General features: G+C 36.7%; 2 protein-coding genes and 1 long non-coding RNA gene across 5 annotated transcripts in view; 2 read left to right on the top strand and 1 right to left on the bottom strand.

Annotated features, from left to right (window-relative positions):
- The first annotated feature begins 1,753 nt into the window (after positions 1-1,753).
- Positions 1,754-5,340, top strand: LOC120487770 (uncharacterized). Of its 2 annotated transcripts, XM_089116512.1 has the most exons (8): positions 1,754-1,841; positions 2,059-2,218; positions 2,325-2,449; positions 2,542-2,608; positions 3,533-3,686; positions 3,756-3,901; positions 4,004-4,114; positions 4,900-5,340. In XM_089116512.1, the coding sequence occupies exons 2-8, from the start codon at positions 2,066-2,068 to the stop codon at positions 5,089-5,091; spliced, it is 948 nt and encodes a 315-aa protein (XP_088972638.1). In that variant the 5' UTR covers positions 1,754-1,841; positions 2,059-2,065; the 3' UTR covers positions 5,092-5,340. The 2 variants fall into 2 exon arrangements, with proteins under 2 accessions (XP_088972638.1, XP_039540081.2); XM_039684147.2 differs by having other exon boundaries at positions 1,792-2,218.
- nucb2b (nucleobindin 2b) lies at positions 5,152-13,207 on the bottom strand. 2 transcript variants are annotated; one of them, XM_089116511.1, is made up of 13 exons: positions 13,048-13,207; positions 12,099-12,224; positions 11,223-11,330; positions 10,992-11,124; positions 10,640-10,743; positions 10,133-10,318; positions 9,093-9,183; positions 8,955-9,013; positions 8,755-8,847; positions 8,574-8,663; positions 6,735-6,905; positions 5,970-6,021; positions 5,152-5,869 (listed from the first exon to the last, which is right to left on the bottom strand). In XM_089116511.1, exons 2-13 carry the CDS (start codon positions 12,222-12,224, stop codon positions 5,787-5,789), a joined length of 1,296 nt encoding a protein of 431 aa, XP_088972637.1. In that variant the 5' UTR covers positions 13,048-13,207; the 3' UTR covers positions 5,152-5,786. The 2 variants fall into 2 exon arrangements, with proteins under 2 accessions (XP_088972637.1, XP_039540080.2); XM_039684146.2 differs by having other exon boundaries at positions 5,970-6,030; positions 13,048-13,205.
- A 128-nt stretch (positions 13,208-13,335) lies between these two features.
- The window catches only part of LOC120487771 (uncharacterized), a 40,273-nt gene continuing 35,692 nt past the window's right edge, over positions 13,336-17,916 (top strand). The window contains exon 1 of the long non-coding RNA XR_005624493.2: positions 13,336-13,460. This is a non-coding gene — a long non-coding RNA (uncharacterized LOC120487771). The remainder of the gene's footprint in view (positions 13,461-17,916) is intronic.

Below are 17,916 nucleotides of genomic sequence, written 5' to 3' on the forward strand. Positions count from 1 at the left end.
TGATTCAAAACATTAATCTCAAAACAGTAGGCTATAAGTGAGTTATTCATTCAAACGATTCGTTCAAAACGATGAATCATAATCGTTCAGTAACAAAGCACCTCGTTGATTGTTGTTTACCTTTGGCGCTATTTAAGATTATTGTGTGAAATATAACTAAACAGTCAGTACGGTGTCTAAAATGTAAGTAACTTCACTTTAGAGTAGTTCACTTTAAAAAAAAACTTGCTGATTGCTGAATGAATCTTTTCCCGAGTCATTTGATTCATTTCATTCGTTGAATGAAGCAAATGACACGAAAAAAAGATTCGTTCATTTTGATAAACGAGTTCGAACAGGAGAGTCACGACGCGCATCACAGAACAGAGCAAGGTGAGCATTTGAGCTTATAAACTTAAACTTTGTCATTTTTTTTAAATGAGCTATCGTTTCGCTTGATAAGACCCTTATTCATCGTCTGGAATCGTTTAAAGCCCTTTGAACAGTTTGCAGCACTGAAGTGTCTTTTGGACCATTGAACCGTTTGGTTACCAGTAAAGTGCATTAAATGGAGAAAAATCCTGGAATGTTTTCATCAAAAACCTCAATTTCTTTTCGACTGAAGAAAGAAAGACATGGACATCTTGGATGACATGGGGGTGAGTAAATTATCAGCAAAAGTTTTTTTTTAAAGTGAACTATTAAATAGGCTACTTAGGATAAACATTTATGATAATAAATAAGCTACTTGTTTGTGATAATATTCAGCAAAACAGCTCCGTTTGTCGTGTGATGTAACTATATCATAGCCAACGTTATAAAACAAAACAAAAAAAAAATATAGCCTATGTTTCTTAACTAAATTTAAAGTCCCCGTGAACCGGAAGTTGCAAACGATTTTTCTCCAGTGCTGTGACGTATTTCCAAGTGAAACGGAACAGAGGGCAGGGTTTTACCAAAGAGAAGAACAAGAGGCGAAACGCTGATGCTTTTTTGGTAACAGCCACTAGATGGCGCTCCGGTAGCGCGGCAGCCATATTGGGGTGAAAATTCCAACATGAGTTACTGGACAACAGCACAGATAACAGTTTTTTGAGGTAGTTTTTTCTTGCATTAGTGAGTATTTCCATTGTATGCAACTTTACACTTTTACTACTATTATTAGTTACCAACTCCACTAGGCCTGAAATATATTTTGGACGTTTTAATCCCCTGGATCATGCTACAAAACATGATGATCGTTGATGAGCTGTGTCCGTTATCCTATAACTAATTGCCACTTTGGACATTGGCTGTGTTTTTTGTTTGTTTACATGGTCTTGCGTCATTAATATAAGATAGGCTAATACTGCAAAAAAAACAAACAAAAAAAAAACTGTTTACTGTTTACTGTAAAGCTATATTCTCAAACATTTACATTTTAGTACAACATTCATTTGCTGAATTTATTTCATTGATAACTTATTTTTGTAAGTAACGTTATGTGTACCTACCGGGAAACGGTCTATGTTATTATAACTTTATGAACTGATATCACTTATTCTTACCTATTACACTTAATGTGGAGAGTACTATAATGAATTAAATCCTCAAACTTCCCTGTCTCAAGTTATGTGGGGGTAGCCCGGTTAAGTAGCAACTGCTATAAAGTTAACTGTTGTGAGTTAAATAATCACCTAGCCTAATTATTTCAACCTAAAAATGATCTCTGCACTGGACTAAATATATGTATATTATATGACTGCCGAGTCGCTTTCACCCCGAAATGGCGGAAGCGGTGTTGTTGGTTAGAACGTAACTCCGCCCCTTACTTTCGGTTCTGTCGCTGGGGTTCTGAAACTGGTGGTGCTTCGGGTCTGCAGGTGGATACTATAGGGGTAGAGAGGCTGATATTAGTGATCTTTGTACACAGGTGTTTGTAGCCTACATTCATTGGTGGATCTTTATTTCCCTGCATTGCTCAACAACTCTTCAATAACGGACTGCTCTTGCTCCTAATCCAGATCAGAGAAGCGAATTACTTCCCTCATTTCTTCCGGAGTTTCGAAAGTATTTTAATATAAGTTTTGTTTTCTCAAGGAAAAGAATGGAGATACCTGTCTTGGATTTCAGTGTCTACGAACTGGGAAAGGACAATGTATCGATTGCTAACTTGGAAAAGTTAAGTAAAGAATTGAGAAAGGCATTTACCGAGGTGGGATTTGTTTATCTGAAAAACACGGGCATAAATCAGGAAGAGGTTTGTGATTATTTATTTATTTATTTATTATTGTTACTTAAGAGAAGTTCTTTAAGCTTATTGTTTGTAGTTGGGCTGTCTATTATTCCTCTGTTCACTGTTTTAGGTGGAAAAAGTCATGCATGTTTCCAAGAAGTTCTTCAGTTTGCCAGAAGACATGAAGAAGCCTTTCAGCAGGGGAAGTTTCGCATGTAATGTGAACCATGGCTGGGTTTCGGTAGAAAATGAAAGGCATGTCTCTAACTTACATTCAGAAGCATTACTGTAAAACTCACGAATGATGGACAAACATTTTAATGGTTTTAATTCCTGTCATTTCGCAGTCTGAATCCTCGCCGTCCCGGTGATCTGAAGGAAGCGTATAATATAACAACTTTGAGCCCGGATAACGTAAATACCTATTTCTTCAAGTATACATTTTTTGATTTTTCAGATATATAATGATTAATAATAAGATAATGTCATATCAGTGATGTGAACACTCACACTAGTTACTACAAAACGCCATTGAATAGTGCATACATACACTGATATGTATAATATTTTGAATGTGTTTTGTATGAAAGCAATCTGAACATACCTATTCGCCATCTTGTCATTGTCATGTGACCTACCCCTTTGGCCTCATGAGATAGTAAGGGTCCATATGTCGTTCAGAGACCTTTTGCTTACTTTTTTATGAGTACTGTGAATTTGGACATACACTACACTTGGTACTATATAGTAGGGGAGTATGCAATGCAGCCTCGGTTTTGTATGTTCGTTTCATATTAATTCCCTAAGGGACAATATGTTGGTTAAACACACACTAAAAAAACAACAACAATGAAATGAGAGGGAATAATATATTTAAAGTTAAAGGAGTAGTTCACTTTAAAAAAAAAACAACTTTTGCTGATAATTTACTCACCCCCATGTCATCCAAGATGTCCATGCCATTCTTTCTTCAGTCGAAAAATAAATAAAGGTTTTTGATGAAAACATTACAGGATTTTTCTCCATACGGAGAACCAAACGGTTCAAGGTCCAAAAGACAGCAAACTGTTCAAAGGGCTTTAAACGATTCCAGACGATTCTTATCAAGCGAAACAATTGGTCATAATTTTTTTTTTTTTAAGTTTAAGAGAAAAATGCTGAAATGTTTTCATCAAAAACCTTAATTTCGACTGAAGAAAGAATGACATGGACATCTTGGATGACATGGGGGTGAGTAAATTATCAGCAAAAGTTTTCAAAAGTGAACTACTCCTTTAACATTAAGAAAATATATCCCTAACATTCGTGATTGTATACTTCATAATCCACTGTGCTCAGAAATGGCCTTCAGAAGGAGTGGATGATTTTCGAGACGTCCATGTGTCATTTTTCCTGCCCTGTAAGGATCTCTCTCTCCGAGTGCTCCGACTGATGGCTCTTGGGTTGGACCTGGAACCAGAAGTCTTCCTCAATGCACATAAGCATATTGGAAGTAAGTACAAGTATGCACTACGTCTTCCTCCCAGTGAGTCAATGGCTCATAAACAACTTTTGTTTTAAGGTAATGTGAATGCAACCACACTCCGGTCTCTGTACTACCCTCCGGTGAACAGCACATGTGTGAAGGATAATCAGCTGCGCTGTGGTGAACACTCGGATTACGGGAGCATCACTCTGCTCTTCCAAAGCCCAGAGAGTGGACTGCAGGTGAATACCAATATAGGACAAAATATGTTTTATTTTTTTTTCTATCTTTACGGATGCATGTGACACTGTTTTTGGCCCTGCATGTCTCTGGGATTTCTCCAGGTTCTGAACCGGGCTGGTGAATTCGTTTCGGCCCCAAGCATTCCTGGAACAGTTCTGATTAACATAGCAGACCTGATGCAAAGGTGGACCAGCGACGTGTACGTGTCTGCGGTACGTTTCTTTACTTTATAATAGAGTGCAACAGTTGGGTTCCAGAAGTAAAAACTCCCCATTTTCTCCATTGGGAAATTGATTTTTGACCATAACCTACTGTAATACACCTTTAAAAGTAGTGTAGGCAATTTCAGAGCGGTTAGCAATAGCAAGCTAGCTTTGAAAGCACAAGATACCGGATCAAATAGCGCTGATGTGGAAACCAGGAGAAACTTAGTGTCATGAATTAACTGGTTATAGGCTGTAAGCTCACAGATCAGCAACATTCACCATGGATTTAAACCGTTCTTGCCTGTCAGTCATATAATGGAGGTCTATGGTCACCACCTCAAAGAGCATGCACAGAGAAGTTCAAATTAAACATGATTTAATGACTCGTAAATGTAAGTACACATTGATGGCATAAGACATGAAACGAGCGGTTTGTGTGAGAAACCGAACAGTATTTATATCGTTTTTACCTCTTGTAACCACAGCCACGTCCAAGTGATCTGAGGGTGTGGACGCTATGTTTCTGTGTTTAGATAAAAACGATATAAATACTGTTCGTTTTCTCACACAAACCGCTCATTTAGTCTTTGATGCACTTGAGGTAATCTAAAACATACCAAAATCAACTTTCCCTTTAAAAGGACACACAAAACGACACCTTTTTACTGTAACATGTTGTAAAAAATTCTGTGTGGGGTATTTTGAGCTAAAACGTCACATACACATTCTAGGGACAACAGAGACGTATTTAATACCACCCCTTTAACTCCTTTCTATTATGAACCCTTCAGGTTCACAGGGTTTTGCTGCCCCCTGCAGGAGACTCCAGCACACGCCAGTCTTTGGCTTTCTTTGTGCACCCTGATGATGAAGCCATCATTTCATGCTGCGATGGATCTGATAAATATCCTCCTGTTAATTCAGTTGATTACCTTTTATCAAGGTTCAATGATACCTATGGCAACAAACAGGCTGTGGTTTAAGTGGAAGTTTACAATTGCATATAAAAAACAAAGTGGAAATAACAATCAAAGCACATAATCGATGGAGCCGAGATAATTTAATTACATTTTAAAGAAATGTACAGCACAGTCACTTTTTACTCACAAAGAAAACTCAAACAAGCCAAAATTGCCTCATGAATGCACTATTTTATGATTAATTGGATTTCTGTAAAAAAAAAAAAAGTCACTTGTGATGCCTTTTTTCATAATTCAACAATTTTAAGAAACTTTGTACATCTAGGGTTGACTTACAACTGAATCTAAAGCAAAAAGACATAACAAAACAATACCCATCTGGCCTGTATTTAATTAAATGATGGTTTGCATGTGATGATGTTGAATGCTGAATTGTAGGGCTTTTAATATGACTAAATATGAAGAGAGATTTCTCTTCTGAGGTTTGTGCAAATCAGACGTGAAATTTACTAGAAAAATTAAAAGTTAACATTTCTAAACACACGTTTCAAGTACAATCCCTGTCCTCACAAACTGTAGACAAAAGTGTGATTGTCTGATTACATACTTTGGATACAATAACTAAAGTTTTGGTTTGGTGTTTAATAAATGTACTTGCTAAGAGACAGTAAATGGTTCTTTTGAATGTGAGAATGGAAATACTTTACAATACATACAACAGACACACACCATACAGACACAGAGAAGAGATTGAGCTGCTAAAAATGTGCGGGAATGTCTTGCTGGTGACCTTGTGACATAGGCCGAGCGTCCCCAGGCATTATCTCTACAGCCGAAGGCACTGCATTGACAAAGAAAATGATGATAGAAAAATCAATATTTTGTTCCTTGTGACAGGGCGTAGGACTTTAACCCCAAATATGTAAAATAACTGCACCGACCTTTGGCCTGCACTGGAGTCTCTGATTTCTGGATTTTCAACCGCTCCATGTGCTGAACCGCCTCGAGGAAACAAACAGGTGAATAATCAATACAATGGTAGAACGTTTTGCGGTAAGGCAGTACTAGCTTGAACACATTTCTGTTATGTTTTTCAAACGTTTTATCGCTCAATCAAATGTTGGTAAGATTTACGCTTTTGAAAGAAGATTCTTTTGCTCATCTAGGCTGCATTTATTTGATAAAAAATATAGTATTACATGTGATTTTTTTTTAATATATATTTAAAAATGTAATGTATTCCTGCAATGGCAAAGATGAATTTCCAGCAGCCATTAACACTTTGCTTTATAAAAGTATAAATTTCTTTATAAACAGTCCCTTTTCTGTCCCTAAAGTTTTTTTAGTTTTCAAAACCGTGTACTTATTATTATCGTGTAAATAAATAGTTTTGTTTTCATTTTAAAACGGATGGATTAATTTCCATGACTTTTCCAGCCATGTTTTTGATGACCTGAAAACAATTTTAATAGAGATTGTATTCAAATTACCATGCCTGAAAATAACTAGAAAAATGCACTCGGCATTGAACTAAGAATTATTCATGACTTTTCAATATATTTTCCACAGGGGCTTTCACACCGGAGGAACATTTTCATGGTGCAAAAGCCTCTGATGACTTGTCTAGGCCTGGAAATTCCCTCATCTGTGGGAACCCGTGTATCTCTCACTCAGTGTCTGGGTGCAAGTTAGGGTCGCTCTTCTACCTGCTGTAGTTCCATTTTATTGGCGTTAAGCTGGTCCTGTTGTCTCTCCAGCTCCTCCCGCTGTTTCAGAAGGTCATTTGTCCTCAGGTTAAGGTCGTGCTCCTCTCGAGTGAGATGCTCCTCAAACTCTCTCAACTCTTCTTCTGTGTACACTGGATTCTGCTCCAGAGTCTCCAGAGGAAGCAGACAAAGGACACTTATGTAAAGACAGTTTTACTCTACCTCTCAAAGATTGAGGTAGGTGAGTTTTTTTTTTTTTTTTTTTTTTAACGTTTTATGTTCAACCGAGGCTGCATTTATTTGGTCAAGTCAAATCTACAGTAAAATGGTAATATTGTGATATATTATTATAATTTGAAATAACTTTTCTATTGTAGTGTATTTAAAAACATGTAATTTATTGCTATTTCTTCAGTCACAAAATCTAATCTGCCAATATGAAATTCTAATTGAAAGAAATCTGCTTCAAATTGTGGAAACGATAATGAAACAATTTCTTTAATGAATAGAAAGTTCAGAAGAACATTTTTCATCTGTAACATTATTAATGTCTTTTATTAATGTCTTTAATTTCTGTAAAAAAAAAAAAAAAAACTGACCCTAAACATTCAAACAGTAGATATCATGAAACTATGGAAGCTTGTTTCTGCCACAGAATGAAAAATAAAAAAGGTAATTGTGACTTTTTTTTTCCTCAGAATTGCGACTTTATATGTCACAATTGCGAGTTTATTTCTCAGAGTTGCGACTTTATATCTTGCAATTGCGACTTTATTTCTCAGAATTGCGACTTTATTTCTCGCAATTGCGACTTTATTTCTCAGAATTACGACTATATCTCACAATTGCGACTTTATTTCTTAGAGTTGCAACTATTTCTCAGAATTGCGACTATTTCTCAGAGTTGCGACTTTGTATCTCGCAACTGCGACTTTATTTCTCAGAGTTGCGACTTTATTTCTCACAATTGCGACTTTATTTCTCAGAATTGCGACTATCTCAGAATTGAGACTTTATTTCTCAGAGCTGCGACTTTATATCTCACAATTGTGACTATTTCTCAGAATTGCAACTTTGTATCTCGCAACTGCGACTTTATTTCTCAGAGTTGCGACTTTATATCTTGCAATTGCGACTTTATTTCTCGCAATTGCGACTTAATTTCTCAGAATTGCGACTATCTCAGAATTGAGACTTTATTTCTCAGAGCTGCGACTTTATATCTCACAATTGCGACTATTTCTCAGAATTGCGACTTTATTTCTCGCAATTGCGACTTTATTTCTCAGAATTACGACTACATCTCACAATTGCGACTTTATTTCTCAGAGTTGCAACTATTTCTCAGAATTGCGACTTTATTTCTCAGAGTTGCAACTATTTCTCAGAATTGCGACTTTATTTCTCAGAGTTGCAACTATTTCTCAGAATTGCGACTATTTCTCAGAGTTGCGACTTTGTATCTTGCAACTGCGACTTTATTTTTTCAGAGTTGCGACTTTGTATCTCGCAATTGCGACTTTATTTCTCAGAATTGCGACTATAACTCGCAGAATTGCGACTATTTCTCAGAATTGCGACTTTATTTCTCAGAATTGCGACTTTTTCTCAGAGTTGCGACTTTGTATCTCGCAATTGCGACTTTATTTCTCAGAATTGCGACTTTATTTCTCAGAATTGCGACTTTATTTCTCAGAATTGCGACTATCTCTCACAATTCTGAGTTCATATCTGGCAATTATTATTTTTTTTTATTTGTTGGTGGAAACAAGACTCCATATGAAACCGTTCACAAATTATAATTTTTTTATTTCATGTTGACTTAAAATGTTAAATTACCTCCCATCCACCTGGTTCTTGAAATTCTTTCCTGTCTGTGGCAGTAATAAATTCATTTAGTGAAACAAGCCTGTCTCTGTTAGTGTCGATCTATGGACAGACAATGCATAATAATTAATTACAAGTGAAACATCTTAATAATATCATTACCACATTTAATCCCCAGCTATGATTCTCCCACCTCGTTCATCACATGCTCTCTCATTCGAAGTCTGTCCTCCTCCATTTCCTGCATGTCATCCTCTTCACGTGTGGGATCATAGATCTTCTCTAGCTGAACACGGTGGAGACAAACATCAGATTTAGCATCCCATAAAGCCACGTCATTCTCAAAGATTCACTATTGTGTTAGCCCTGAATGGAAAGGTTATTAAGTGAAACCTCTTTGGTAAACAGCGCCTCGAGCTCTTGCTCATCGAAGTAGCCGTCTCCATTAGTGTCTGTGAGCGCAAACAGATGTCAGAGTTGTGCAGTGATATCATCTACTGTGTTCAGAACGGAGAAGCCCAATGATCTCACCATGCAGGTTGAAGAACGTCTTCGGGTCAAACTCATTGGGATCCAACCCATCAGATTCCTGCCAGACCTCTTTCAACTGGTCTTGACTGCCCTATTTATCCCAGCACAAATCCTCATCAATGACGTACTTTAAAAGGTTAGATTTTATGATTCAAATCAACGTCATTTACTCAAAACCCCCAATTATCCAACATTTAAAAATGCAATGTTCCTTTCATATTCTGACAAAGTGAAACGGGTTAAAGAAATGAAAAAAGTGGGACAGGTCTTGATTCTATGAATCATTTTTTGATTGGCAGATTTGAACACGAACTTGCAACAGATAAACAGAAAAGAAGGGTTTATGCGGATGAAATGATTGGAGAAGTCTTGCATACAAGTGGTACAGGGATGATGCATTTTTGTAGGCCAACCCGGTTTCCCTTAATGAAAAAACTATAGGAATTTTCCATTGGCTTTTCGATTATTGCAGAAAACATAGTCTTTGACAAACAAAAGCTTATGATTCTTCATGATAATCTTCACAAAGTCACATCACTAAATTTCCGCCAGCTCTTTCAGTCAAACATTTTCTCTGAAATTTTGAGTTAAGATTGTAAACGTAATGAGGCTGTTTGGATGCGTTTACCTGTTCGGCTCATTTTGTCACGTTATGCCACAAGTAAAAGTGGATATAACTGATGTATTTATATCAACAAAATAAACGTCAAAATATTTTAAAGCTTGCGTTTAACCATAAACCCATTAAAAAAAAAAAAACATTGACTTTGGAAGATGGAACTAGAAGTGCTAAAATTCAAACTCATTTCTAGGTTTTGACCTACAAAAATACATCATTCCTGCACCACTCTGTAAAATCAATAACATGAATTTAGAAAATGGTGAATTTCCGTCTTAAGTGACTTTAAATAGAACAAACTTGTACCACTCGTGAAAATGCTATTTATAATAGAATTAAAAAATGATAATAGAATTAAGCTATATCACAAACTGGCTTATTTGATGATAATAGTAGTTCAAGAAGTGTGTATTTTGCTTACAGGGTGATTGATTTTGGGATGGTCTGCATGTTTCTTCTTCATCTCTTCGTAGTGTTCCTCCTCTTTTTTGCGTGCTTCCTCATCCAGCGTTTTAAGATGTTCCCTCCGATCGAGTTCCTTCATCATCTCGTACTTCTTGAACTCCTCGTGTCGCTCCTTGTCAAAGTTTTCCAGGTCATTAGTGGCCTTAACAAAACAATAGGCAACAAGTAGAAAGGAAAATGTGAACGTGTGACAACTCACTGTGTAGATCTCCACCCAAAACTGCCAAGTAAACTTTAATTGCACTTCCTACTTGATTAGTAACTTTATTAGCACCTGTATGAGCTTGTACAACTTTTTCCCTTTTTTCTATTATCAGAAATTAATCTTGGACACATTAAGCCACCAAAAGCAACTTTTTGCTGGCCACAATTTTGACATCAAATTTTCAAATGCCCCGAAAATGTGCGCCATTTATTAGTGAATGTAGAATGAAACCAACAGAAAGTCTGATTTAGACCCTACCGACTGAATGAGGCGATCCAAGTCTTCCACCTCGAATGTGTGTGGATTCATGTGATTCAGATGCTCAAACTGTTTCAGAAGGGCTTGGTGGTCCACTGTCGTACCTTGAGGGAAATGGAAAGCATCTCATTTTTCATACGTTTCTTGTCTTTGCAGCAGGCTAGAGTTACTGGTCTATAAAGTAAAGCGTGATATGGAGAGTTTGATGAATGACACTCTCAGATCTCCCCATATCTGAGCTCTCCGAGCCTGCCGGCCGTAAATACAGAAAGGAGACGGTGGAGGACGTTTCGTGATATGCTACAAGACAATAACAAAAACAGTTGTGCTTGTAATGAGATTCCCGTGCTACCTTTTTCTCCATTCATGTCTTGTTTGACTTTGATTAGGGTGCGCAGTCTGTTCACTTCTTGCCTCTTTAGCTCATCAAGTTTAGTTCTCACGTGATGGCTGACAAAGTCCAACTCTTTAGCCAGCTTCCCTTGCTGTTTTCACCAAATAGGGAGTGAGAGGTAAGCAACATGGTGTTTAGATCTGATTTAACCTCTGCAAAGTCAAATTGGAAAATTAAGTGCTGCAATACCTTGATGTCTTCCATATCTGTGTTGTGAAGTTTATCTCGGAAATGTGGGTCATTTTCCAGGAAGTCGATAACCTCTCTGAGATATCGATCATAGTGCAATCCAGTGTCCTAAATTCATTTAAATTAGATACACATTGAAGTAAAAAGGAGACCAGGAACACTAAATCAGGCAGACACAGGATAATGAACTCTGCTTACAGTAAGCATCACTTTATACATGCTTACAAAACCTTTCTGAAGTTTTCAAACTGTATGGCAGCAAAAAGCGTCACACCCATTCAAACAATAGACCAGCATGTCTCATATTAGTATGAACACTTCTATACTAGTGAAAGTTTGAAAAAAACTTTCTGATAATTTACTCACCCCCATGTCATCCAAGATGTCCATGTCATTCTTTCTTCAGTCGAAAAGAAATGATGAATAAGGGTCTTATCAAGCGAAACGATCGCTCATTTAATAAATAAATAGCAAAGTTTCGGTTTTATAAGCACAAATGCTCGCCTTGCTCTATTCTGTGACGCACGTTTGTGACTCTCCTGTTCGAACTCGTTCATCAAAATGAACGAATCTTTTTCCGAGTCATTTGGTTCATTCAATGAACAAAATGCTCGATAAGACCCTTATTCATCATCTGGAATAGTTTAAAGCTCTTTGAACCGTTTGCAGTTTGAAAGTGTCTTTTGGACCTTGAACCATTTGGTTCCCACTGAAGTCCATTAAATGGAGAAAAATCCTGGAATGTTTTCATCAAAAACCTTAATTTCTTTTTGACTGAAGAAAGAAAGACATGGACATCTTCGATGACAAGAGGGTGAGTAAATTATCAGTAAAAGTTTTCAAAAGTGAACTACTCCTTTAAGTCATATTTCTTACTTCACTTTCCGGTGGTTTCAGTTCCTCTACGGGAGGGTTAACTTTGACTTTATCCACAGCAACTGGCAGTGCATCCAAACAAGCCCACAGACACAGTATCAAGCAGCAGTGTGACGGTCCCAACATCTGTGAAAGGACATGAACGTCACAGGTAATTTTTGATGTTGATAACTTAGTAGACAGAATAAGTGCATATATACAGGCGTGGATTAATGCACAAGCTTACATAGGCTTCAGCCTAGGGGCCCCATGTATGACTGAATTACTACGCACACGCACGCTGTGTACATACAAGTGAAAAAAGAAAAGAAATTTCTGTCATTTACTTGCTCTTAAGTTGTTACAAACTTGTTTGAAATTCTTTCCACTACCACACACGGTAAACAAACAGTTGATAAATCCCACTGACTTCAAATCAACTGTTTGGTTAGCCGTATTCTTCAAAATATCTTCTTTTGTGTTTAGCAGACGTTTGGAACAACTTGAGGCTGATGATGACATAATTTTAGTTTTAGGTAGCCTAACTATCCATAGCAGCAGGTGTCACCCCTAACGGCAAATCATCATCTTTAGTAAAGTGATACAAACTAAATTTGTAATTAATACAAAATAAAACAAAAACGTCATTATCTTGTTTTGTTTTTAAAGGGAGCTTAACATAGACGGAGCTTAACTACAACCAAAGCGTGACGTCACTGACACGTGATAAACCTTGTCACTCTAACATGCAAGACATCGTTTTCAATAATTACGAGCAAATAAACCCAAATTATGCGTTCAGACTGAAATCATATCTGTAAACAATAGGTGCTAAATGGTGCGAATTTCTTAACTTCTTTTTCTTTGAACACAAAACTATATTACCCCACCATACGTGTCTAAGCATCAGCTGTGACATAGAATACAGCAGCTGATAGTGTAAGACGCAACAGGTGAGAGCAGCACCTACCCTAAAAGATCCCCTGAGAGTAGTATCTACACACTCTCTCGATGTAGCTGTCTTCGTCTCGGTCAAGCCTTACAGGTAATCGCACTGACAGATCATTTGCAACTTGTTTTACCTGATTATGTGCTAAACACAGTTCCTTAATGGAAACGATGTAGCCACGCCCCTCGCTTTGGTGATTGGAGAAACCGTTGCGCTCCCGCCTTTGATTTTAAAGCGCTGGTCTGTCATTGGGCATGTGTTCTGTCTGTCAAAGGTTCCCATGGCAACTTGGCAAGTACACTTGCTATAAGAGGTACGTGGCGTTCACTTGTCCACCCCACAGCTCCAAATTGAAACAGCTGAGTGTCATTCACGCTTCTTTTGGCAAGACGACACAACTATCACTCAACTGTTATCTTGGGTGTGTTTTTAAGGTGGGTTTTGACGTTCAATTCCAGATGTTAAAAAACTGGAACATGATAATGAATTATTCACTGTTTGCTTAGCGTAAAACAATTGACTTTTTTCACAGACGGTGATGACGGGTTTACTTTGAACTGTTAGCATCATAAAACCCGCAGAAATTACATTTATTTATTTTTTTAAATGAATATACACTTATAAAAACATTATCCTTTGAGGATACTGAATTGACCGTTAACAAAATAAAATAAATTGGCCTATAGGGCTCAAATAGAACAATTTAATATATTTTTTTAAACTTTGGTTTTCATTTTACTGTCTGTATCTCTATGTATCAAGTGAGATATTACTTTTAGCTAGAGATTAAGGTGGTGAATTGATGCAAAAACAAACACTCATTATCTTTCCTCTCAGTCTATCAAATGTCTATGTTCCAAAAACCATTAAGGGTTAAACAAGCCTGTAATGCACATGCTTTGAAATTTAGGCATTTAAAGTAGGGAATGAAACCATATTTTTGTGTAGCTTATGTGACATTCATGATTACATTTTAATAATAATAATAAAAAAATAGATTAGATCTAGATTGCTGTTGTAGATATAATTGTGGTAGGGTTAGCTGCGAATCATGTCTTTACAAGATCGACTACACATTTTTGGCTTTTAAACATTCCATCAGAAATATTTAATATCTCTTGGCAATGTCTATATCTAGCCATTAGATGGCACTTAAAGTCTACCAAAAGGGCATAGGCTACAGGGGTTTCCTAAACATTGCTTTTGAGTCAGTGTAATAGTGCTGAACATAAAGATAGACACGAGATTAAGTTCGTATTTTAATACATTATGATTGAATTGATGTCTTTGTAACTGTTTACTGTAAGTGTTTCTAACGTTATAACCGTTACAGTAGAATAAGACCAGGTAGGTTAGTTGGGAAGATGCTTAAGTGTCTAAAAAAAAAAAAAAAAAAAAAAAAAGGAAGATTTCACTTTTTTCATGTGTTTGATGCCGTCTGCTGATTGATTTTGCTTATCTTTTCCTTGTTAATTAATTATTTAAACGTTTTCTATGATGTATTTTCTAGATAATGTTGTCAGGAAAATTTGATTTATTAAGTGCAGAGTCAGATTGACTAATTATATTATGTCTGGATTTAGAGATAATTTCTAAGATCATTTCAGAGACTGCTTCTGCAATACAAAACAGCATCATATAGGTATGCGTCACCATCCTTATTTGTTCCTTCCTTCCTGAGCATATGTTTTTCTCATAACCTTTTGAAAACAGCTGCTGTTTAAAGAAACTTATCTAAAGATGTAGTCAATAGAGCCATCTGGTGGTTTTTGTAGATTTAATCTAAGAAACAACAAAGACATTTGAGCAACATAATTAAACTGGCTGTTACTGTGCCTGGAAATATATTAATAAAATAAATACTGCAATATAAAGTCTGAGACCACAAGTAAAAAAAAACCCATCTGTTTAACATATTTCTAATTTAAAATATTTAATGTTTTTATTGCAGTTGTCGGTATATAATTATATAGGGCTGAGTTCGAAATATTTATTTCTAGATTTTTATCGATTGCTGTTGAACAGCTTGAATTTCAGCATGGGATTTCATGTATTGCACATCATTTTATTTATTCCCTCATATTTTATACTCCTCCAGTGCACACATAAAGTCACAATTCGGAGAAATAAAGTCGCAATTCGGAGAAAAAAAGATTCACACTTTTTTCCTCACAATTTGAGAGTTTACATCTCGCAATTCTGACTTTATAACTGCGAGTTTATATCTCGAAATTCTGACATCTTTTCTCTGAATTGTGAGATATAAACTCGCTATTGCAAGTCATCAGGCCAATTCTAAGGGGGAAAAAATTAACTTTTTTTCCCCTCAGAACTTTATATCTCACAATTCTGACTTTACAACACGCAATTTTGACTTTATATTAATCAATTCTGACTTTATATCTCGCAATTGTGAATTTATATCTTGCAATTGTGACTTTATAACACGCAATTGCGACTTTATATCATGCAGTTCTGACTTTGTATCTCGTGGTTCTGAGAAATAAAGTCAGAGTTGCGAGATCTAAACTCGCAATTATGAGATGAAAAAGTTGCAATTACCTATTTTTATTTTTCATTCTGTGGTGGAAACAAGCTTCCATAATTTACTGGAAATAATGGTGTGTTAAATGAATTTTTGAAATAGGATCTATCTGGAATTTTGAGTCTGGAAAATGTTGGAAAAATTTTGATTGGCCCAAAGCAGACTTCTTACGTCAGCACGTCCTGACGTGATCATACCAGTGATTTTCATTCCGCGTTCACACAGACATTATCCGTAAATTACCAGTAGTGTGACAACTTTCCTTACTGGTAAATGGCCGGAACCAATTTTCTGGTGTTTTTGAAAAGGTCCTGTTCACACATGATCTCTTACCTATAATTTACCAGTAAAGACTATGTGTGGAAGAGGCTATTATCAAGAACAGGGCGTCCCACCAAAGACACAGAAAACTGGACAGGGAGTCTTCTAGAATAGATTTTCATGCTTGAATGTTCAATATTGAATCGGTTGGCTGGATCAGTGAGTTGTGATTGGTCAGCCACTTTGAGCATGTTTCGTAAACGTAATGCCTCTTGTAACCGCAAGTTTCAGCACACTAACTCAACTCAAGGTCTTGCCCCTTTTTGTTTTGTGTTTATGAATTGAGTTTAGAATATCGTGTGGTATTATAGAGAATAACTCTGGAGTGACTTTGTGCGTTGGAATTTCCCAGACCTTTTTCATGCTCAAATAGCAATTTTAAACACTTAAGAAAGTTGAAAATGTAAAAAAAAAAAAAAAATCACGACCACCTACGTGTGGATTCTCTGTACATGTGACCCTCCTGTATTGTAAGTTTGCACACTTTAAAAATAGAGTAGAGAATTTATTGGAATTTGGAAATGGGAACTTTAAGCATGACAATGATCTAAAACACAAACCTCCTAAACCAACAAAAGAATGGCGTCAAAGAAAGATAAATGTGGAATGGCCCAGACCTGGATCCTATGAAAATCTGTGGGTTCACTTTGGTTTTCAGTGTCATTGCATAGGTTGTTCAAGTCCTTTTGAAATTAAACAAATATCATATCACAAAAAAAAAAAATGCTGTTAACAGTAGGGTTGGGTATCATTTGAATTTGAACGATTCTGATTCCGATTCCTTGTTTCGATTCTGGTTCCTAACGATTCTCGATTCCGATTCTTTTAAGAAGCAGGGTCAAAAAAGTTTAGCTAACCTTGCTAACCAACGGTCTTTCTGAAGGAAATACTCCTTCTGTCACAAATACTCCTTTTGTCACAAATTTAGCATTTTGCCGAGATTTCGTTAATTTTTTAGAAAAGTGAAGCCACACTTTGGACCGCCGACGTAAGCTACTCATGTTCGACTGGCGCGGTTATGCCAACACTTCCGGTAGACGCTTCTTCGTTTCTTCTTCCGCTCGGCGGACTGTGAATATCGAAACTAGGAATCGAAATTTTAACTTTTGAACGATTCCGGGAAAAACGAAAACTTAGTCCCGGTTCCAATCGATACTCGATTCTCGATACCCAACCCTAGTTAACAGGGAGTGTGTAGACTTTTTATATCTGCTGTATTGTATACATTTTTTTCAAAAACTTGAGTGAAGATTTGAATGCGGAATGTCATAAAAAGTTTTAATAATGTTCACATCCCAACATTTTTAATTGGAATAGTCACAGATTTTTTATATAATCTTGTGTTGTATTTATTGTTGCCTGTGACATATGACCATCATGCACCTCAACAGTTCAGAAATATAGTGCTTTGAAAGAATAGAATAAAGGCAAATTTTTCTTAAACATTTTGAACCAAAGAGCAAAAATGTTGGGAGTCTAGTGGGAGGTCTAAGTCCCGCTACTGACGTGTTTTACTAATACACTGAAGATCAAAAAGTGTGGCGTATCCCTGCAGTAACACTCAGTGCTTTTAGGTGCAACTTTCCATAACTATAGTGGCTTCTGTGATGTTGCATGGTTATAGCAATTTACAACTAGACACCACACTCGGATGCTAAAGGTGCCGTCTGTGCAGGCGTATAAATAAGGCATAAGCCTTTGTGATAGGAATGAATGTACATGTGGGTCTGAGGAATCGCAGTGAAGTGCTGACAAGGCTGTGGGGGCAAACGGCCGGCAAGAACTTCACAATGCAGATAGATGGAGGAGGAGTACTGCTTCAGCTCGGCTTTGATTTATAGCTCCTGAGAGGAGACTGTGCGTCTTTGTCCGTGTGTGTGTGCGTGCACTTGTGTGTAGCCCGTGTTGTCATGAGTGAGATTTATGGATTTTGATTTGATTTGCATGGTTGATGTGACAAACATTTTTCCCTCCAAGCTTCTCTAATATATACATGCGTGTATGAACTCTCTGGAAATTTAGAC

This window comes from Pimephales promelas, chromosome 10 (genome assembly GCF_988280905.1).
Source record: "Pimephales promelas chromosome 10, fPimPro1.hap1.1, whole genome shotgun sequence".
Classification (NCBI taxonomy): Eukaryota; Metazoa; Chordata; class Actinopteri; order Cypriniformes; family Leuciscidae; genus Pimephales; species Pimephales promelas.